The sequence below is a fragment of the Loxodonta africana genome, chromosome 16 (assembly GCF_030014295.1).
Source record: "Loxodonta africana isolate mLoxAfr1 chromosome 16, mLoxAfr1.hap2, whole genome shotgun sequence".
NCBI lineage: Eukaryota > Metazoa > Chordata > Mammalia > Proboscidea > Elephantidae > Loxodonta > Loxodonta africana.
Genome location: NC_087357.1, coordinates 21,780,178 through 21,799,135, shown reverse-complemented (window position 1 = coordinate 21,799,135; position 18,958 = coordinate 21,780,178). Strand labels below are relative to the sequence as shown.

General features: G+C 42.6%; 1 protein-coding gene across 40 annotated transcripts in view; it reads left to right on the top strand.

Annotated features, from left to right (window-relative positions):
- The window catches only part of TCF7L2 (transcription factor 7 like 2), a 238,739-nt gene that overhangs the window by 131,344 nt on the left and 88,437 nt on the right, over positions 1-18,958 (top strand). For 17 of the 40 annotated variants that reach the window (XM_064269290.1, XM_064269287.1, XM_064269285.1 and 14 more), the window contains one exon: positions 13,236-13,379. The exons of the other annotated variants lie outside the window; for them this stretch is intronic. In XM_064269290.1, coding sequence (XP_064125360.1) covers positions 13,236-13,379 — 144 coding nt within the window. The remainder of the gene's footprint in view (positions 1-13,235; positions 13,380-18,958) is intronic. 40 annotated transcript variants of the gene reach the window in all.

Below are 18,958 nucleotides of genomic sequence, written 5' to 3'. Positions count from 1 at the left end.
TAGAGGGTCAGCGAAAAAGAGGAAGACAAGATGGATTGACACAGTGGCTGCACCGGTGGGATCATTGGTGGATGATTATGGGGATGACGCAGACCTGGGACACATTTCGTTCTGCTGTATATAGGGTCGGTATGAGCGTGAACCACCTCATTGGCACCCAACAAGCTTTCCATTTTAAAAGCAGAAAATCCTCAACTAATCTTTAAGAGAACCATAAAAGTTAGGAAACCCATCAGAGCCATCTAAATACGGGGATGTGGGAGCTGTTATTCAGGGCCCCACACTTTGGCGGGTGGGCCCATTCATTTGCTAATGGGAAGTAATAGGAGCAAGATGGTGTTGACCCTCCAGATCACATGTAGACCGTCTCTGATGCCATCTCTACACGTGAACGCGTGTGCGCGCACACACACACACACACAGAGTGTAGAGATTTTTTTCCTCTCCAAGCTCCCTTTAACCATCACCATCGTGCATGCAGGAGCCCACGTGGCTGTCTCATGCACATCCTCCATTATAATAGTGATGACTGCCCACATGGTCTGATGAGCATTAGCATGATTTTTCTGGGGGTGACATACGGGGAGACGAGTGCCATTTTGGAAGGAGGGACGTCAGTGGCTGGAGCTGGCAAGCTTTTCTCCAAATTCTAGTGTACGTTCCCGTCCTGAATGAGATGGTGTCAAGATTGGTACCACTTGTGGAAATCCATTGGTTTCAAATATTTATAACCTTCCACTGTGATTCTTCCTTTCATAAAATTGAGAGAACTTTTTGCAAAACCCTCTCAATTTAATAAATTTCCACACAATTTATATACATCTATATATCTATAGATCTGTAATGTATCCCAGCCCAAACGGTTTGTTTTCATAAACACCTGAGAAGGTTCAGATAACGTTTTCTCATAAATTAGCTCCTCTTGGCACAATTATTCAGTTATTGCACCATGAAGACCCTCTGGAGTTTGATGTTGTCAGGAAACACAGGAACAGAAAATGGTATGCTATTACCTAATGTTAATCATTGGTTGGTAGAAACGAGAAAAGGGGACATGTAATTTGGGCTCCCGTGGCTAACAAGATGTGAATTATGAAAACATTTCCAGGAGAAATTCCAGGGCTGTTCTTGAAACCCGTAATTTGCATTTTCAAACATTTGATCCCCCATTGATAGGGGAGGAGGGTGCTGTTTATCAACACTGGTTTCTTTTTCAGACCAAAGCAATCTCAGTTTCCCGAGTGGTAACTAGATTCCTAGGCGCACTCAGCCCCCTGTGATGTCTTTACAACCTCTCAGCCCCACTTTTAGCTGCTTACTGTCATTTTATAGAAGATACACTGGTTTTTAAAGAGAGGATTGTTGAATAGATATCACAAGTCCGGGTCAGATCCTGTTCCCCCTATTGGCCGCTGGATTCTGCTCGGGGGCTGTTCAGGGTGGACAGTGGTGAAAAATGAGCCAACATTCCTTCCCACAGGCTTGGCTGAGGAGAAAGAACGTCCCTTGAGCAAGACTCGTTTTAAAAGAGCAGCATATTTTATTAACTGGATTCACAAAGCTTTCTGCAGCCTGGGTTCTTGGACTCAAGATTTTGCCAGAAGTCCTTGTACAGCAGTCATTGCTGGGTAAGGTAGATGGGCTTATTATATACACATGCTTGAACATGCGAAGTACTGTTCCCTCAGTAATGGACGAGCATTTCGCTTGTCTGGAGGGATTACGCTGTTCAGGATAGGGCTTCTCAGGTCTACGTGCAAATAGTGGGTATGGAAGTTACAGGGAGAAGCTTCATTTTCCCTGTTGAGGTCACCGGGAAACCTCACCGCTGTTGAAAGAAACAGACTGGACAGACGTGTGGGCACTCAGAGAGTGTATGTGTGTCCGAGGAATCAGCCTTGTCTTAGCAAGGACTTCAATTAGTGTTCCAGCCACGTCTGTTAGAAACTTAACTCATTTTTTGCATGCGGTGGCTAATGTCATAAGTCTGGATAATGTTAACGTTAGCCACTTCACATTATCACCTTTAATCCTCATAAAGCCTTGACCTTCACTTATAGAGTGAATTAGTGTTGATGTCAGTTAAGAAGTAACAGCATCTCCTTTGTTTAAAATTACCCAAGCAACTAACTCTTCATACTCTATTTTACTTTATCCCCAACTCTTTTAAAAAAGATATTTTGTGTTCATTTTTCAGTTTCTGATAACAAAATGAAAAAAGAAAAAAAGTCCTATTTCCAACTTAGAATGCTCGGTAGACAGTGTTTTTCCCCCATAGGAAAAAAAGCCAAACAAGTCGACATTTGCAAAATTTTCTTTTAACCAATAAGCAGCTTTTGAAATGATGCTGCATGTTGCCACTCATGATGCCTTATCCCTAAAATGTTTTTCCCTGACTGTATAGAGCTTTTGTCCAGAACAAGAAATTATAATAGGAGCATTTGTAGCTTCTTCTCCTTGAACGTGACTTTACTACATTAAATCTAGCCTCTTATTATATAATGTCCCTGTGCGGAAATTCAGACACATTCCCTCTGTGCTTAAGGTGCTTTGAGGGGCCAGCTTCCCTAGCCCTGCACTATTGTAGCATGTTAGAGGGGGGCGGGGGCCTTAGAAGGCAGCCAGCACCCTCACTTACCCCAGAAACTGAGCCCCAGAGATAGAAGGCCACACACCTAGTTAGTGAGGGTGATGAAGTTGAGGTGAACAGTGTTTTGTAAAAGATAAATATGGTGTAAACATTAGCACCTTTTGCATTCATTCAACTTTGACTTTTTTTGTATCCTTGTCTCTTTCTACGTTGAGCTCCTTGAGGACCACGGTTGACTTCATTTCTATACCCCTGACTGCAGGGGAAGTACCTGGGTAGCATACATGCTTAAACATTTGGCTACTGACTGAAAGGTTGACGGTTCAGATTTACCCAGAGATGCCTTGGAAGAAAGCCCTGATGATTTACTCCCAAAAGATCATATCCATTGGAAATGCTGTGGAGTTCACTTCTACCCTGACACATATGCCCTCTGCGCACACTCTCATGCCTTCTCACTCACACCCACTCACATTTTCAAAAAATAATAACAAAAAGTCATTGTTGCATACGTTTGCTATGTCAGTGATATTGTCCTGCTTTGGGGAAGAACCAGGCTCGTCCTTAATGATAAAAAAGGTAGCCTGTCTGGTACCCCGATGAGATGTTTTCTTTGGCATCTGTGTTAATATGACAACATATTTAAAATTAATTAGTTCACATCAAGGCTACCTCACTTACAAATGTGAGAATTATTGATGAAGCTTAAAGCTAGATTGGCATGACCTATGAAGACCTTGGTTCTTGCTCCAGAGGTATAGGCATGTATGTGGGTTTTGTTGTTGTTTTTTATTTGTCTTTTGGTGTTTGTGCACGCATGTACATGTATATGTGAGTGAATGATCAAGGGATGTAAGGATTTTACCCTCCCCACTAATTAAAAAAAAAACTCATTTATCATTTTTACTATTTTGATTCTTTAGTGAATGGCCTTTGCTTATATCCTTCTGTAAGACAGATTTCTTATTCCTCCAAAGATGTGTTTTCAAATAAAATTCTTCTAGCATAGGGCCCTGATTTCCTAGTTTCTAAAATCTAAGTTTTAATGTCAGCTCTAGTCTAGCCATGTTGTCTCGGACAAGTTCCTTTACATCTACTACCTGTTGCCATCGAGTCGATTCCGACTCATAGCGACCCTATAAGACAAAGTAGAACTACCCCACAGGGTTTCCAAGGAGCGGCTGGTGGATTTGAACTGCCAACCTTTTGGTTAGCAACCGAGCTCTTACTCACTGTGCCACCAGGGCTCCTTTACATCTAGATCTTGGGATTAAAAGAAAGTCATAATACCAGGAAGATATAACCATATTAAATATTTATGCACCCAATGACAGGGCTGCAAAATACATAAAACAAACTTTAACAGATCTGAAAAGTGAGATAGACACCTCCACAATTATAGTAGGAGACTTCAACACACCACTTTCAGAGAAGGACAGTACTTCCAGTAAGAAGCTCAATAGAGACACAGAAAACCTGATTGCTACAATCTACCAGCTTGACCACATAGACTTGTACAGAACACTCCACCCAACAGCTGCAAAGTGTATTTTTTTCTAGTGCACATGGAACATTCTCTAGAATAGACCACACATTAGGTCATAAAACAAACCTTTGCAGAATCCAAAACATCGAAATATTACAAAGCATCTTCTCAGACCACAAGGCCATAAAAGTGGAAATCAATAACAGAAAAATCAGGGAAAAGAAATCAAATACTTGAAAACTGAACAATATCCTGCTCAAAAGAGACTGGGTTATAGAAGACATTAAGGAGGGAATAAAGAAATTCATAGAATGCAACGAGAATGAAAACACTTCCTATCAAAACCTCTGGGACACAACAAAAGCAGAGTTCAGAGGTCAATTTATATCGATAAATACACACACACATAAAGAAGAAAGAGCCAAAATCAGAGAACTGTCCCTACAACTTGAACAAATAGAAAGCGAGCAACAAAAGAATCCATCAGGCACCAGAAGAAAACAAATAATAAAAATTAGAGCTGATCTAAATGAATTAGAGAACAGAAAAACAATTGAAAGAATTAACAAAGCCAAAAGCTGATTTCTTTGAAAAAATTAACAAAATTGATAACCCATTGGCCAGACTAACTAAAGAAATACAGGAAAGGAAACAAATAACCCGAATAAGAAACGAGATGGGCCATATCACAGCAGACCCAACTGAAATTAAAAGAATCATATCAGATTATTACGAAAAATTGTACTCTAACAAATTTGCAAACCTAGAAGAAATGGATGAATTCCTAGAAAAACACTACCTACCTAAACTAACACATTCAGAAGTAGAACAACTAAATCGACCCATAACAAAAAAAGAGATTGAAAAAGGTAATCAAAAAACTCCCAACAAAAAAAAAAAAAAGCCCTGGCCCGGATGGCTTTACTGCAGAGTTCTACCAAACTTTCAGAGAAGAGTTAACACCACTACTACTAAAGGTATTGCAAAGCGTAGAAAATGACGGAATACTACCTGACTCATTCTATGAAGCCAGCATATCCCTGATACCAAAACCAGGTAAACACACCACAAAAAAAGAAAATTACAGACCTATATCCCTCATGAACATAGATGCAAAAATCCTCAACAAAATTCTAGCCAATAGAATTCAACAACATATCAAAAAAATAATCCACCACGACCAAGTGGGATTTCTACCAGGTATGCAAGGCTGGTTTAATATTAGAAAAACCATTAATGTAATCCACCATATAAATAAAACAAAAGACAAAAACCACATGATCTTATCAATTGATACAGAAAAGGCATTTGACAAAGTCCAACACCCATTCATGATAAAAACTCTCAGCAAAATAGGAATTGAAGGAAAATTCCTCAACATAATAAAGGGCATCTATACAGCCAACAGCCACATCACTCTAAATGGAGAAAGCCTGAAAGCATTTCCCTTGAGAACAGGAACCAGACAAGGATGCCCTTTATCACCGCTCTTATTCAACATTGTGCTGGAGGTCCTAGCCAGAGCAATTAGGCTAGACTAAGAAATAAAGGGCATCTGGATTGGCAAGGAGGAAGTAAAATTATCTCTATTTGCAGATGACATGATCTTATACACAGAAAACCCTAAGGAATCCTCCAGAAAACTACTGAAACTAATAGAAGAGTTTTGCAGAGTCTCAGGTTATAAGATAAACATACAAAAATCACTTGGATTCCTCTACATCAACAAAAAGAACATCAAAGAGGAAATCACCAAATCAATACCATTCACAGTAGCCCCCAAGAAGATAAAATACTTAGGAATAAATCTTACCAAGGATGTAAAAGACCTATACAAAGAAAACTACAAAGTACTAGTACAAGAAACTAAAAAGGACCTACTTAAGTGGAAAAACATACCTTGCTCATGGATAGGAAGACTTAACGTAGTAAAAATGTCTATTCTACCAAAAGCCATCTATACATACAACACACTTTCGATCCAAATTCCAATGACATTTTTTAATGTGTTGGAGAAACAAATCACCAACTTCATATGGAAGGGAAAGAAGCCCCGATAAATAAAGCATTACTGAAAAAGAAGAAGAAAGTGGGAGGCCTCACTCTACCTGATTTTAGAACCTATTATACAGCCAAAGTAGTCAAAACAGCTTGGTATTGGTACAACAACAGGCACATAGACCAATGGAACAGAATTGAGAACCCAGATATAAATCCATTCACATATGAGCAGCTGATATTTGACAAAGGCCCAGTGTCAGTTAATTGGGGAAAAGATAGCCTTTTTAACAAATGGTGCTGGCATAACTGGATATCCATTTGCAAAAAAAAATGAAACAGGACCCATACCTCACACCACACACAAAAACTAACTCCAAGTGGATCAAAGACCTAAACATAAAGACTAAAACGATAAAGATCATGGAAGAAAAAATAGGGACAACATTAGGAGCCCTAATACAAGGCATAAACAGAATACAAAACATTACCAAAAATGACGAAGAGAAACCAGATAACTGGGAGCTCCTAAAAGTCAAACACCTATGCTCATCTAAAGACTTCACCAAAAGAGTAAAAAGACCACCTACAAATTGGGAAAAAATTTTCAGCTATGTGACATCCCTGACCAGCACCTGATCTCTAAAATCTATATGATTCTTTTAAAACTCAACCACAAAAAGACAAACAACCCAATCAAAAAGTGGGCAAAGGCTATGAACACGCACTTCACTAAAGAAGATATTCAGGCAGCCAACAGATACATGAGAAAATGCTCTTGATCATTAGCCATTAGAGAAATGCAAATTAAAACTACGATGAGATTCCATCTCACTCCAACAAGGTTGGCATTAATCCAAAAAACACAAAACAATAAATGTTGGAGAGGCTGTGGAGAGATTGGAACTCTTACATATACACTGCTGGTGGGAATGTAAAATGGTACAACCACTTTGGAAATCTATCTGGCTTTTTCTTAAAATGTTAGAAATAGAACTATCGTACAACCCAGAAATCCCACTCCTCGGAATATACCCTAGAGAAATAAGAGCCTTTACACAAACAGATATATGCACACCCATGTTTATTGCAGCTCTGTTTACAAAAGCAAAAAGCTGGAAGCAACCAAGTGTCCGTCAACGGATGAATGGGTAAATAAATTATGGTATATTCACCCAAAGGAATACTACACATCGATAAAGAACAGTGATGAATCTGTGAAACATTTTATAACATGGAGGAACCTGGAAGGCATTATGCTGAGTGAAATTAGTCAGAGGCAAAAGGTCAAATATTGTATAAGACCACTATTATAAGATCTCGAGAAATAGTATAAACTGAGAAGAACACATACTTTTGTGGTTACGGGGGCGGGGGGCAGGGAGGAAGGGAGGGTGGGAGAGGGTTATTTAACTGATTAGTTAGTAGATAAGAACTACTTTAGGTGAAGGGAAGGACAATACTCAATACGGGGAAGGTCAGCTCAACTGGCCTGGACCAAAAGCAAAGAAGTTTTTGAGATGAACTGAATGCTTCGAAGGTCACTGGAGCAAGGGGGGGGGTTTGGGGACTATGGCTTAAGGGGACTTCTAAGTCAATTGGCAAAATAATTCTATTATGAAAACATTCTGCATCCCACTTTGAAGTGTGGCGTCTGGGGTCTTAAATGCTAACAAGCGGCCATCTAAGATGCATCAATTGGTCTCAACCCACCTGGGTCAAAGGAGAGCGAAGATCACCAAGGCCACACGATAACTATGAGCCCAAGAGACAGAAAGGACCTCATGAACCAGAGACTTACATCATCCTGAGAGCAGAAGAAGTAGATGGTGCCCGGCCACAACCGATGACTGCCCTGACAGGGAGCACAACATAGAACCCCTGAGGGAGCAGGAGAACAGCGGGATGCAGACCCCAAATTCTCATAAAAAGACCAGACTTAATGGTCTGACAGAGACTAGAAGAATCCCGGTGGTCATGGTCCCCAAACCTTCTGTTGGCCCAGGACAGGAACCATTCCCGAAGACAACTTATCAGACATGGAAGGGACTGGACAATGGGTTGGAGAGAGATGCTGAGGAAGAGTGAGCTACTTGTATCAGGTGGACGCTTGAGACTTTGTTGGCATCTCCTGTCTGGAGGGGAGTTGGAAGGGTAGAGAGGGTTAGAAACTGGCAAAACCGTCACGAAAGGAGAGACTGGAAGGAGAGAGCGGGCTGACTCATTAGGGGGAGAATAAGTGGGAGTATGGAGTAAGGTGTATATAAGCTTATGTATGACAGACTGACTTGATTTGTAAACTTTCACTTAAAGCACAATAAAAATTATTTTTTTTTTTAAAAAGAAAGAACGAATTCAACAAAGACTTCTGTTTTATAATTCTGATTTATTTTAGATACCCTAAATAGCCCTTTCCTCCTTGCTACGAGGGAGAAAACTTTACACAAAAGACACAACCAGAACTTTTAAGTCCGAAAAACATTTTATACAAAACCTTTATTTTTGGGGTTAGTATTTTGATGTTTTTTTTTTTTTTTAATTGTGCTTTAAGTGAAAGTTTGTAAGTCAAGTCAGTCTCTCATACAAAAACTTATGTACACCTTGCTATGTACTCCTAATTGCTCTCCCCCAATGAGACAGCCCGCTCCTTCCCTCCACTCTCTCTTTTTGTGTTCGTTCCACCAGCTTCTGAACCCCTCTGCCCTCTCATCTCCCCTCCAGGCAGGAGATGCCAGCATAGTCTCAAGTGTCTACTGATTCAAGAAGCTCATTCTTCACCAGCATCTTTTACTATCCCATTGTCCAGTCCAATCCCTGTCTAAAGAGTTGGCTTTGGGAGTGGCTCCCATCTTGGGCTAATAGAAGGTCTGGGGGCCGTGACCACTGGGGTTCTTCTAGTCTCCGTCAGACCATTAAGTCTGGTCTTTTTACAAGAATTTGGGGTCTGCGTGCCACTGCTCTCCTCCTACCTCAGGGGTTCTCTGTTGTGCTCCCTGTCAGGGCAGTGATCAGCTGTAGCCAGGCAACATCTAGTTCTTCTGGTCTCAGGCTGATGTAGTCTCTGGTTTATGTGGCCCTTTCTGTCTCATGGGCTCATAACTACCTTGTGTCCTTGGTGTTGTTCATTCTTCTTTGCTCCAGGTGGGTTGAGACCAATTGATGCATCTTAGATGGCCACTTGCTAGTGTTTAAGACTTCAGAAGCCACTCTCCAAAGTGGGATGCAGAATTTTATTTTTAAATGTTTTTCAGCTTTACTTCTATACTTGTGTTTGTTTGTTTTCCCTGGCTGGGCAATTTGTACTTTCTAACTCATTTGGTTCCATTCTATCATAATAACTTTTGAATATTGTTTTAAAAAAAAAAAAAAAATTTTTTTCCCCCCACCTAGTGAAGGGTCTGTAAGCTTATAAAAAAAACACAAATGTTGCTACGACTTTGTGGCTGGAACATCGTGACTCTTGATCCATGTGGCCAGGTCCAGAACTTGTCAGCACACCATGTCCTCTAGTGCTGAGCCACCAATGAAAATTGAACCGATAGCCCCCTTCTGCCTGCCGTCCTTTGACATTTTACAGCCTCAGAACTTCCCTTTCCCAGAAGAAACACACCTCTTGAAATCCCATTTGGAGCAAGCGACCTTGTCATAGATAGGCAGTGCTTCTGGAGAAAGTTGAAAGGCGATATTAGCATAGTTAAATATACGCGGCCCCTACTTTCTGGATCTGCTGTGTCCATGGAAACCACACCTTAACATAGGTCAGTGCATTTAAGTGGCTTTGATGGAGGTCCTGGAGGAGGAGAACCTGCGTGGTAATTTCAGCAGGTGTGTGGTTGCTGAAATGGGGCCCACCTCTTTCCCAGAGACTAGCCACAAACCACATTCATCCGTATTTCAAAAAGTACCAAAACCTACTCTTAATACATTGCCTTGTAATAACCCCATATCATGTCAGGAGTGTGAAACTCATGAGGTCTTCATGTATCTGTAAGTCCAAAGGGAGCGCTAGTGGTGCTGTGGTTAAAGTATTTGGCTGCTAACCGAAAGGTTGGTTTTTAGAACCCACCCCGCACTCTGTGGGAGGAGCATGTGGCAGTCTGCTTCAGAAATGTTAGGTGCCATCAAGTCAGTTCGAGTCATAGCAACTCTGTAGGACAGGGTAGAATCGCCCCATAGGGTTTCCAAAGAGTGGCTGGTGGATTTGAACTGCTAACCCTTTGGCTAGCAGCTGAGCTCTTAACCACAATGCCACCAGGGCTCTGAAAGATTACAGCCTTGGAGACCCCGTGGAGCAGTTGTTCTCTGTCCTATAAGGTCACTTTGAGTCGGAATTGACTCTACAGCAATGGGTGGGGAGTATCTCCAATTTTTTCACATTATCACTTGATTCCTAGATGGACAATTATTGAGACCAGTGTGACTAAGTAGACTAGACTGCTCCAGTTAGAATGCCTCTCTCCTCACACTCAAACTGGACTGACTGAGCAAAATGAGTTTATTGAACTCCAGAGCTTAGTAGGCACCAGGCATGGCTGAATCCAGGGGCCCATGTCCCAGGACACTGTCTCCGGCTCTTGTTTCTGGTTTCCTCCAGGTTGACTTCATTGTACACAGGCAGGTTCAAGCCCAGAAGGAGCTTAACCTTCCCCACAGGCTGGAGACCTTGATTCAGAGCCAGTGTGTGTGGTACGGGACTTAGTATGTGAGTGGGCATGGATGGAGTAAAGCTTGTCTACGCCTGGGCCTAAAACACATGGCTTGAAAGTCGGGGTGGTACCTCAAAAGAAATCCACAGTACTGTTAACGGGGAAAAAAAAAAAAAAAAAGGCATGAATGGATGTTAAGGAGAAAAATCAGCAGATGTCTGCTTTCTAATCTTTAGGATCCATTGAAGGGCTTTGTGTTTGTTAGGGGAGACACAGTTATCCTTCTTGTGCAGAAAAGGATTTTGTATTTGTGTACATGTTCTGTTTGTAAGGTATCTGACCCCCAAATTTGCGGTGGCTTCCGAAACTGTGTTATGCAAAAGGTTAGAAGTGAATAGGTAAGGAAATGAGAATAAAGTTAAAATTAGGATAAGCCTATAGGATAAATGCGGATAAGATTAATCTTACAAATTCAAAGTGGGCAGTTTCTAAAAGGCTGGTAGGAGTGGCCTGCAAATTTGTTCTTGAGTTTCTCAGCTGTAGAAGAATATCTCAGTCTGTAATGAGTTGTGTGTGTATGTGTGTATGTAAGGTTTCCTCCTAAGCCACAATCTCTGTAGAGGCATAGGCCTTGAGGAAATGGCTAAGGGAAGATAGCAAAGACAATGTAGTCTATAGTAACCTTAGGTGCTTTTTTCCCCCAAACTTCTTCTCTGGGAAATTTGCCTCTTTGCTGTCAGCACTGTGTTAGAAAACAAAGCAAGCAAGCAGACAAGGATTAAACCCCTATATTGCTGGATTTCTTCCAGAAACAATTGGAAGGTAAACCATGTCACCTTTGGTGGGAGACAGTGAGGTGAGTCACTGCTGTGACAAGGCAAAATAGGTTTACCTTAGCTGTAAAGTTGGGCTAATCTGTAGATGGACTCCAGCTTGCCTGATGACTCAGACTTCTTTTTACAAATGAATGAAGGGAAGCGGGTGTGGAATGCAGGGTGAGAGGCCCTGGTTTTTGTGCTGCCCTTCCTGGGGGGTAGAGCTCTGGGCCTCCAGCGGTGATGGCTTTCAAAGTCCAGACTCAGGGTCAGCTGCAGCCAGCATGGGCCCTGGAGTAGTACTAGTTGGTGGGCAGGGTGGTCCCCTCCCATATGGGAGCTCACTTGGCTTTGCATAGTTTTAATGCACCTAGGTAGACTTGAGATCCATGGAAGGACCAGGTACAATGGTAACCATGTCAATCATTCTCTAAATGTGGCTGTCATTTTCTAGATTTCTCCTTATTTTCATTGATTTCCTCTTCCCAGCATCCTCCACACCCACTATGCTCAGGCTAATATTTAGGGAATATCAGGACATAAGATATTGGGTATTGTGATTAGTCTCATATTCTGAATCCTGAATTCTGTTATCCAGGATTAAGAAGGATGAAGCAGTTGTTCCTGGGATTTTTCCTCATAAATTAAAAAACAAAACCTTGAGTAGAGAAGGTATATGCGCTTTTTGGTGAACCTAAAAGGCACAAACTTTCTTCTTCTTCTTCTTTTTTTTTAAAGACAATTAGGATTGATATCTCTTTGTGAAGCAGCCCCTCACTGACCCCAGTTTGTTCTTTACACTGTTTTCTACCCAGTTTATAGAGTTTAGTAAACAGGGAGACAAGTCTGCACAGCAGCCATCTACACAGTCGACTGAGACCTGTTCCGTATTCCCCTCTGCCATTTGCTAGCTGTGTGACCTTGGGCATGCTCCTTAGCTTCTCTGAGTCAGTTTCCTCCTCTGTAAAATGGGCACGACAACACCTACCTCACAGGGTGGTTGTGAGGACTAGTGGGATAACATGCACAGGCCTTTCTAGGGCCCCAAATGGACTAGGCAGTGAGTCACATAGCCACTTTTGTGATAGGGCTCCAGTTAGGTTGAAATCCAATTCAGTGCAGACTCCTTGAGTATCCAAGGGGTTTACTTGCTAGATCTTGCAAAGGGTCCAAAGATGTAAATCTAGTTGCTTCTCTCAAAAAGAATGTAGTCTGGCAGGGGAGGAGGAGGGTGTTAAGGCAGGTCCCTGACAATTTTAGCATTGGGTGGAACCATATATAATTGGGATTTCAAGGTTAGAAATATCAGCAGTTTCATAGGGTTCAAACTCAGAGAAGATTCAGTAAGGTAAGTTGAGAGAACGCTAGCTAGAGAGCTTTCTGGAGGCTCAGGGGAAGGGGCAGCCACAGCCATTAGGGAATGATGGGTAGGGGTGGGGAAACCAGAAGGGGCACAACAGGAAGGCAGACAGGAGAGATTGCATGGAGGAGCCGTGTTTGAGATGTCACCAGAGGAGACCCTGAGCTGGAAGACAGGGCGGCGAAAGAGCTCTGGGTTCATGTTGGGAGTCACAATCCTCATTTGGACCTTACAGAGGAGAAGTGCGGGTTAAGGCAGGAAGTCAGGCTGGGGGCCATGTCTGCCTTGGTGACTGTGTCCCCCTCCCAAGCCTCACTCTGTTCCCCTTTCTTCCTGGCAGCAGTGCCCCCTCCCTTGCTGCACTCAGGGACATGCCTGTCAGCACTTCTACCCCCCCTCAGACTTCACTGTCAGCACTCAAGTCTTCAGGGACATGAAAAGGAACCACTCCTTACAAAAGGTTGGGGAGCCCTGGTGTATGGAGGTAGGTCTCGGAGCAGAATGACGGTATGAGATGAGCTACCTCTGAAATGGAACCGCCCATCCAAAGTTTACCTCCACTAGGGCAGGGCCCATCTGCCATGACCCCTCAGTTCTCCTTGGGTCAGTGTGATCACGGACGGGTGCCATGATGTCTGAGTGTACTGACCACTGATAGGGAAATCATATCCATAAAAATGCCAGTTTACAAGGTGGGGGTGGAGGGTGGTGCTCCCATGACTCCAAGGTGGCTGGCTCCCAGTAGAGAGAGGCCGCATGAGTCAATATCTCCTGTGGCTTCTGTGAGAATGATGAACAACACAACGTACTATCCCGTTCAGCTTGACCCCTGGGAAATACTTTCCTGGGATTCTTCACAGCTCCCAGTGGAAGAGAAGTTATAACCTCAACTTGGCCTTTGTTATCAGTAATTTAGGACTGATAGATTTTCTTTTGAAATTCAGGGTGCTGAGAAATCCTCCTTCTCTGCAATGACATCTATGCTAGGTGCTGGAGGATGGCTTCTCTCTCAGATAGTAGCACTCTCCTAGGACAGGAAGCATTGTTAATTTCCTTTAAATAATTCAATGAAATGTCAATACCCAACACTGCTCAGTGCTGGGGAGTGACAGCTCTTTTCAAATTAGTAGTCCTGAAGAATAAAGAGCATCTAGAACATACTTTTATCTTCAGAAAAGCAAAAGTCAGTATAGATAGAACGTTTTAAAGTAACTCTATTTAGATACAAACAGCAAATGATTTAGTACTAGTGGTAGCTGCCTTTCTTTCATTTTTTTTTTTTTTTTTTTAAGAAAAGCACATGTTTAGGAGCCAGTAGTAAAGTCTCTCATACTCATATGAGTCAGAATCGACTCAACGGCAGTGGGTTTTTAGTAAAATCTCTTTCTTTTAAAAACATATATCGAGTACCTACTGGTGTTAGGTGCAGAATGAGCTTCGTGTTAGGGCTACAGGGGCAGGAAATAGGGTTCCTGTAACAGATTTGGAAATCCTGGTGGTATAGGGGTGAAGTGCTACAGCTGCTAACCAAGAGGCTGGCAGTTCGAATCTGCCAGGCACTCCTTGGAAACTCTATTGGGCAGTTGTACTCATCCTATAGGGTCGCTATGAGCCGGAATTGACTTGATGGCAATGGGTTTGGTTTTTGGTTTACAACAGATTTAGGATAATATATAACACGTGTATATGTATTTTGCCATCGGAGAGTGAAAAATAAATCATCTTGAAAAGCTTGTTTTAGTTTAAGAAGTAGTAAATGGCCATTTAAGAGAACTTGAGCATGTAGACAAATATGTAGAAGGATATGGAAACGACATACCTTATCACCTATTGAAAATTTCTGAAAATTTGGATGTCTTTCTTTCTGGTTGTTCCTGCGCATGGACTTTACAAATATTTTACAAAATTGGGCTTGTACCCTACACAGTTTGACGTCTTCTTTCCACCTGATATAATATCAAGGATACTTTTCTGCACTGTAGTGGGCCTTCATTCTGGTTAGTAACTTTACATAGAGGTGTTTTGTAGAAATCTTCTGGTCTAACCATTCCCCCTCAGCTAGATGTGAATAAAACCGAGAGTGTTTGCGGGTCTTTCTGAACTTCTCTTTCCTCTGGCCTCTGACCCTGCCTGGACCTGGGTTACCTGGAGCTGGAAGTCCCAGCTGGCCTACGTCTGAGAGAGTAGGAAGGCCCACCTTCTGTGCAAGAGCCGGGCCTTGATGGAAGCTTTTTGTCTCAGCCCCTTCCTGGTTCGGCTTCTAATAAGCTTAGCTGGTCATTCTGACAATCAGTGATCAGATTATACCAGAACACAGCTATTCCTCTACAAGGGCCTGGCAAATGGTAACTTACTGATCTTTGGTCAGAGTTAGGAGGTAGATAAAGGAGAACCAGACACCTGCTTTGAGTACGAGGAAAATGAAACAGAAAGACAAACTTCCTCCTTATAGCCCGAGAGCCTCAGTTGCTGATTAGCTCCCTGGCGCCAGTGACTACCCTCATAGCTCAGCCTTGTCCTCAGGCAGGGAGACATCTCCTGGGGAGGGGCTGAGATGCCACGTTTCCAGGATTGGGTCTTAATCTATGCGTTGTGAATAAGCCGGACACAGAGACACCACTTACGGCATGTGCAAACTTGGGCAAGTTACCCAACTTCTCGGTGCCTCAGTTTCCCCATCAGTGAAGGGCGAGCACACATGGGCTGTTATGAGTGTCACATGAGTTTATGAAGCAGCTGCCGCGTGAGAGGAACTCGGTACAGCACGGGCACCAAGCAAGATTCTTGGCAATATACCGTGATTTGGAGCGTGTTGGTGTGATGGGCCAGCTGTCGGTGTGATGGCTCAGCCGTCGCTGTGGAAGTCCAGTTATGCACCATGTTTTCGGATAGGTTTTCAGGGGGAATTAGTTAAGTAACATTCATAGTACTTATGCTCTGAGAATTGTGGTGGTGTTTGAACGTCCTGATCCCTAGCATGAGTGTGCTAGAGATAGTCTTGTTAGCGTTACAGAAGCCACATGTAATAAGCAGTCAGAACTGGGTTTGACTCCAGCGTTATATCACCTCTGTTGAGCAAAGTGCTCCCCCCTTCTGCTGTGTCAGTCCTTTTTCTGTAAAAAGGGAATGGCAGCGGAATACCTGGCCAGCCAGCTGCTTCACTGGGTGCTTACAAGGATCCCTTGAGATACTGATTCAAGAACAACATTTAATACAGTGCTTGCTATGGTCCAGGCGTGGCTGTGAGCCGTTTGCCTATGGTAATTCTTCACAGCAGCACAGCAACCCTTAGAAGGAAGTAGTGTGATTATCACTATTTTACAGATAAGGTAACTGAGGCACAAGGAGATGAAGCAGTTTGCTTAAGATCACATAGCTGAGTGCTGAAGCTATAAAATTGCTGTCAATAAAACCATGGGAATGGCCCATGGTTCACAGCCTCCCACCCCAACCATTTTATACTTGCTGACAGGGAACATGTTTGATCTTGTTGAATACCAGCCTTCTTAGGAGCTGGGAGGAAACTTCCGGATGCAGGACATCTAACATCCAATTTTGCTTTACCGAAATCACAATTGGCGTACCCTCTGCTTCATCCCTGTTTAACTTTTCTCTGTCCTTTCACAGTCTCCTTGAAGGTCGGCTTGATTCTAAGCTTTAGGTCTTTTCTCCAGGGAATTGAGATTGGTAGACCAGTTGAGTAAATATGACTAAGAAAGTCAACACCCACCAGGGCAGGGGTGAGTCACTTCTTTCTAGTTAGCTATTTACGTCCATTTTAAAGCTAACCACACAAAGTCATCATTACATTGGGGCTATTAACATGCTTGATAGTGACAATAATAGGGTGGGACCCATGGCACAAATGCATTCAGATAAGAAAGAAAGGTGTTTTTTCCTGTAATTGCTTAGTCAATACCATTTTCACAGAAATACTTGCAAACAAACTTTGTTTTGAAGTTCCTTGTCTAAATCCTTCTCTTAGTCCTTCCTTCCTCTTCAGGAGTTCTATACACTTTTTCTGGGAACTAGCAAGATGGTGCTCCCCATCCCTTCAGATTTTTTGGTTGACCAACCCTTTTGCTTATGTTGAGCCTGGTTTGAAGTTGAGGCTTTTGCAGTTCTTTTTCATTTTAAAGTGTGTGTGTGTGTCTGTCTCCAGGAGGGAGGCATGCTGTTGCTGTTACTTTGCTCATTAACCTCTCAACCTGTAGATTTGAGGGACAAAGAGACTTCTGCTAAATTCACAAAGCTGTTCACATAGACAGGGAGTTAACCATTTTGGTGGGAGGATATGAAACTTTTCTTAGGCTTATTAGACCACATCCTATAAATCTGTGGCTTATTATGTGTCTGATTTCTAAAAAGCATGGCATCGTGGCCAGAGTTGTCTTTTGGCTTGTTAGTCATTTGAAACAAGTAGAGATATTACTTCATTTCCTGGATACTTTTATTTTTCAGTACACGTGATGTATGGAAGATCTGGATTCACACAACAAAGCATGTTAGTGGACAATTACCTGCATTATAAAACTCTACCTTCTAACTTTGGATTCGCAAGCATTCTGATAAACTAGAGTTTTTACATTTGCTCCCTTCCCCCAATTATTAACGTAGCCAGGGGAGAAAACACTAGAATACTGACTTCCCCAAGGCATAGTTAATATCTTGATATACTTCCTTCCAGTCTTTTCAAAATGTGTTTTAAAACTTGTAGCTGGGCTCATAGTATATACGCAGTTGTTTCCTGCTTATTTTCCGACTCTTTGATAGCAGAAACGCTGCCGTTCCATGAAGCCTGTTCATACAACTTCTTATGGTCATCCATTCTAGAAGTGGATGGTCCCATAAGGTACTTGTTCCAATGTTAACTATTAGGCTACTTCCAAAGTTTGGTGGCTATAGTGCAGTTGCAGCTCATGTGGGAGAAGGTACAAATTGAAAATTGTAAAGACAAAATGACTCTAGGGCATTCCATAATGTCCTCCTACATAAATGACCTAGGCTTTGTATGTACAGCCCTTGATAGTTCTATGCAAATGGACCAGCAAATTCATACCCACACATTCATGCTTATTGGCTGGGTTGGCAACTAACCAAAAACTGGACTCATGGCGACCCCATGTGTTATAGAGTTGAGCTGCTCCATAGGGTTTTCTTGGCTGTAATCTTTATGGAAGCAGATAGTCAAGCAGTGCCGCTGGGTGTGTTTGAACCACCAACCTTTGGATTAGTAGTCGAGCCCAAACCATTTGCACCACCCACCCATATTATTTTTTCTTTTTTTTCTCTTATTTTCTACTTGCAAAGCTTATTTGCTGAATTCTTTTAGGTTAAATGGGTGCATGGAGTTCCCTTGGAGCTTCACCGCCACAGCAGTATAAGTGGACATCTTGGTGCCGATGGTGGAATGTCTAATATTCTGTTGAGGTCACGTCCCTAGTGTATTGTGAACGTGCTGCATTTCCACCCAGGTTATCGGAGCCCCTATGTGATAGAATCACGGTTCCCCGCTGGGACACAGCTTGTACAGAGCTCTGCCACCAGTGAGGCAGGCCCAGAGAGGGAGGAGATCTTTTTGACCCTATTCTCCATGTCGCTTGCCATTCCTTGGACTGAAAAGAGATGTCGTTGTGAACACCGTTCTTTTCAGTTCTTAACTTCTCCTCCGCCCTGGGAAGCTGCTATACCAAGTAGGAAGCCCAGGCAAAGTCTGTGGAGGCTTCCTAAGGAGTTCACCCCTGTGGAAGTGGAAGCTTCCAGGCCTCTGTGCCCCACCTGATATCCACCAGGACTCCCTGGCTGAATTCACAGCTCTTATCTCAGTGGCTACCTCTCTTTTCCCCATTCTTAGTGAGTCTCACATTTTCTTGGTGTCCCGTGTGACAAAGGTCATCAATAGAGAAGGCTTGGGCCTTTGATGCATGACGTGTTCTCATCCACACAGTTTATTGTTTGGGATCCTCCCCTTTTGTAATTCTGTGAAGTGACAGATTTTTTTTTTTTTTTAAATGGGTTAAACCGTGTCACGGGAGAGTATAAATAAACTAGCCTGAGATCTTT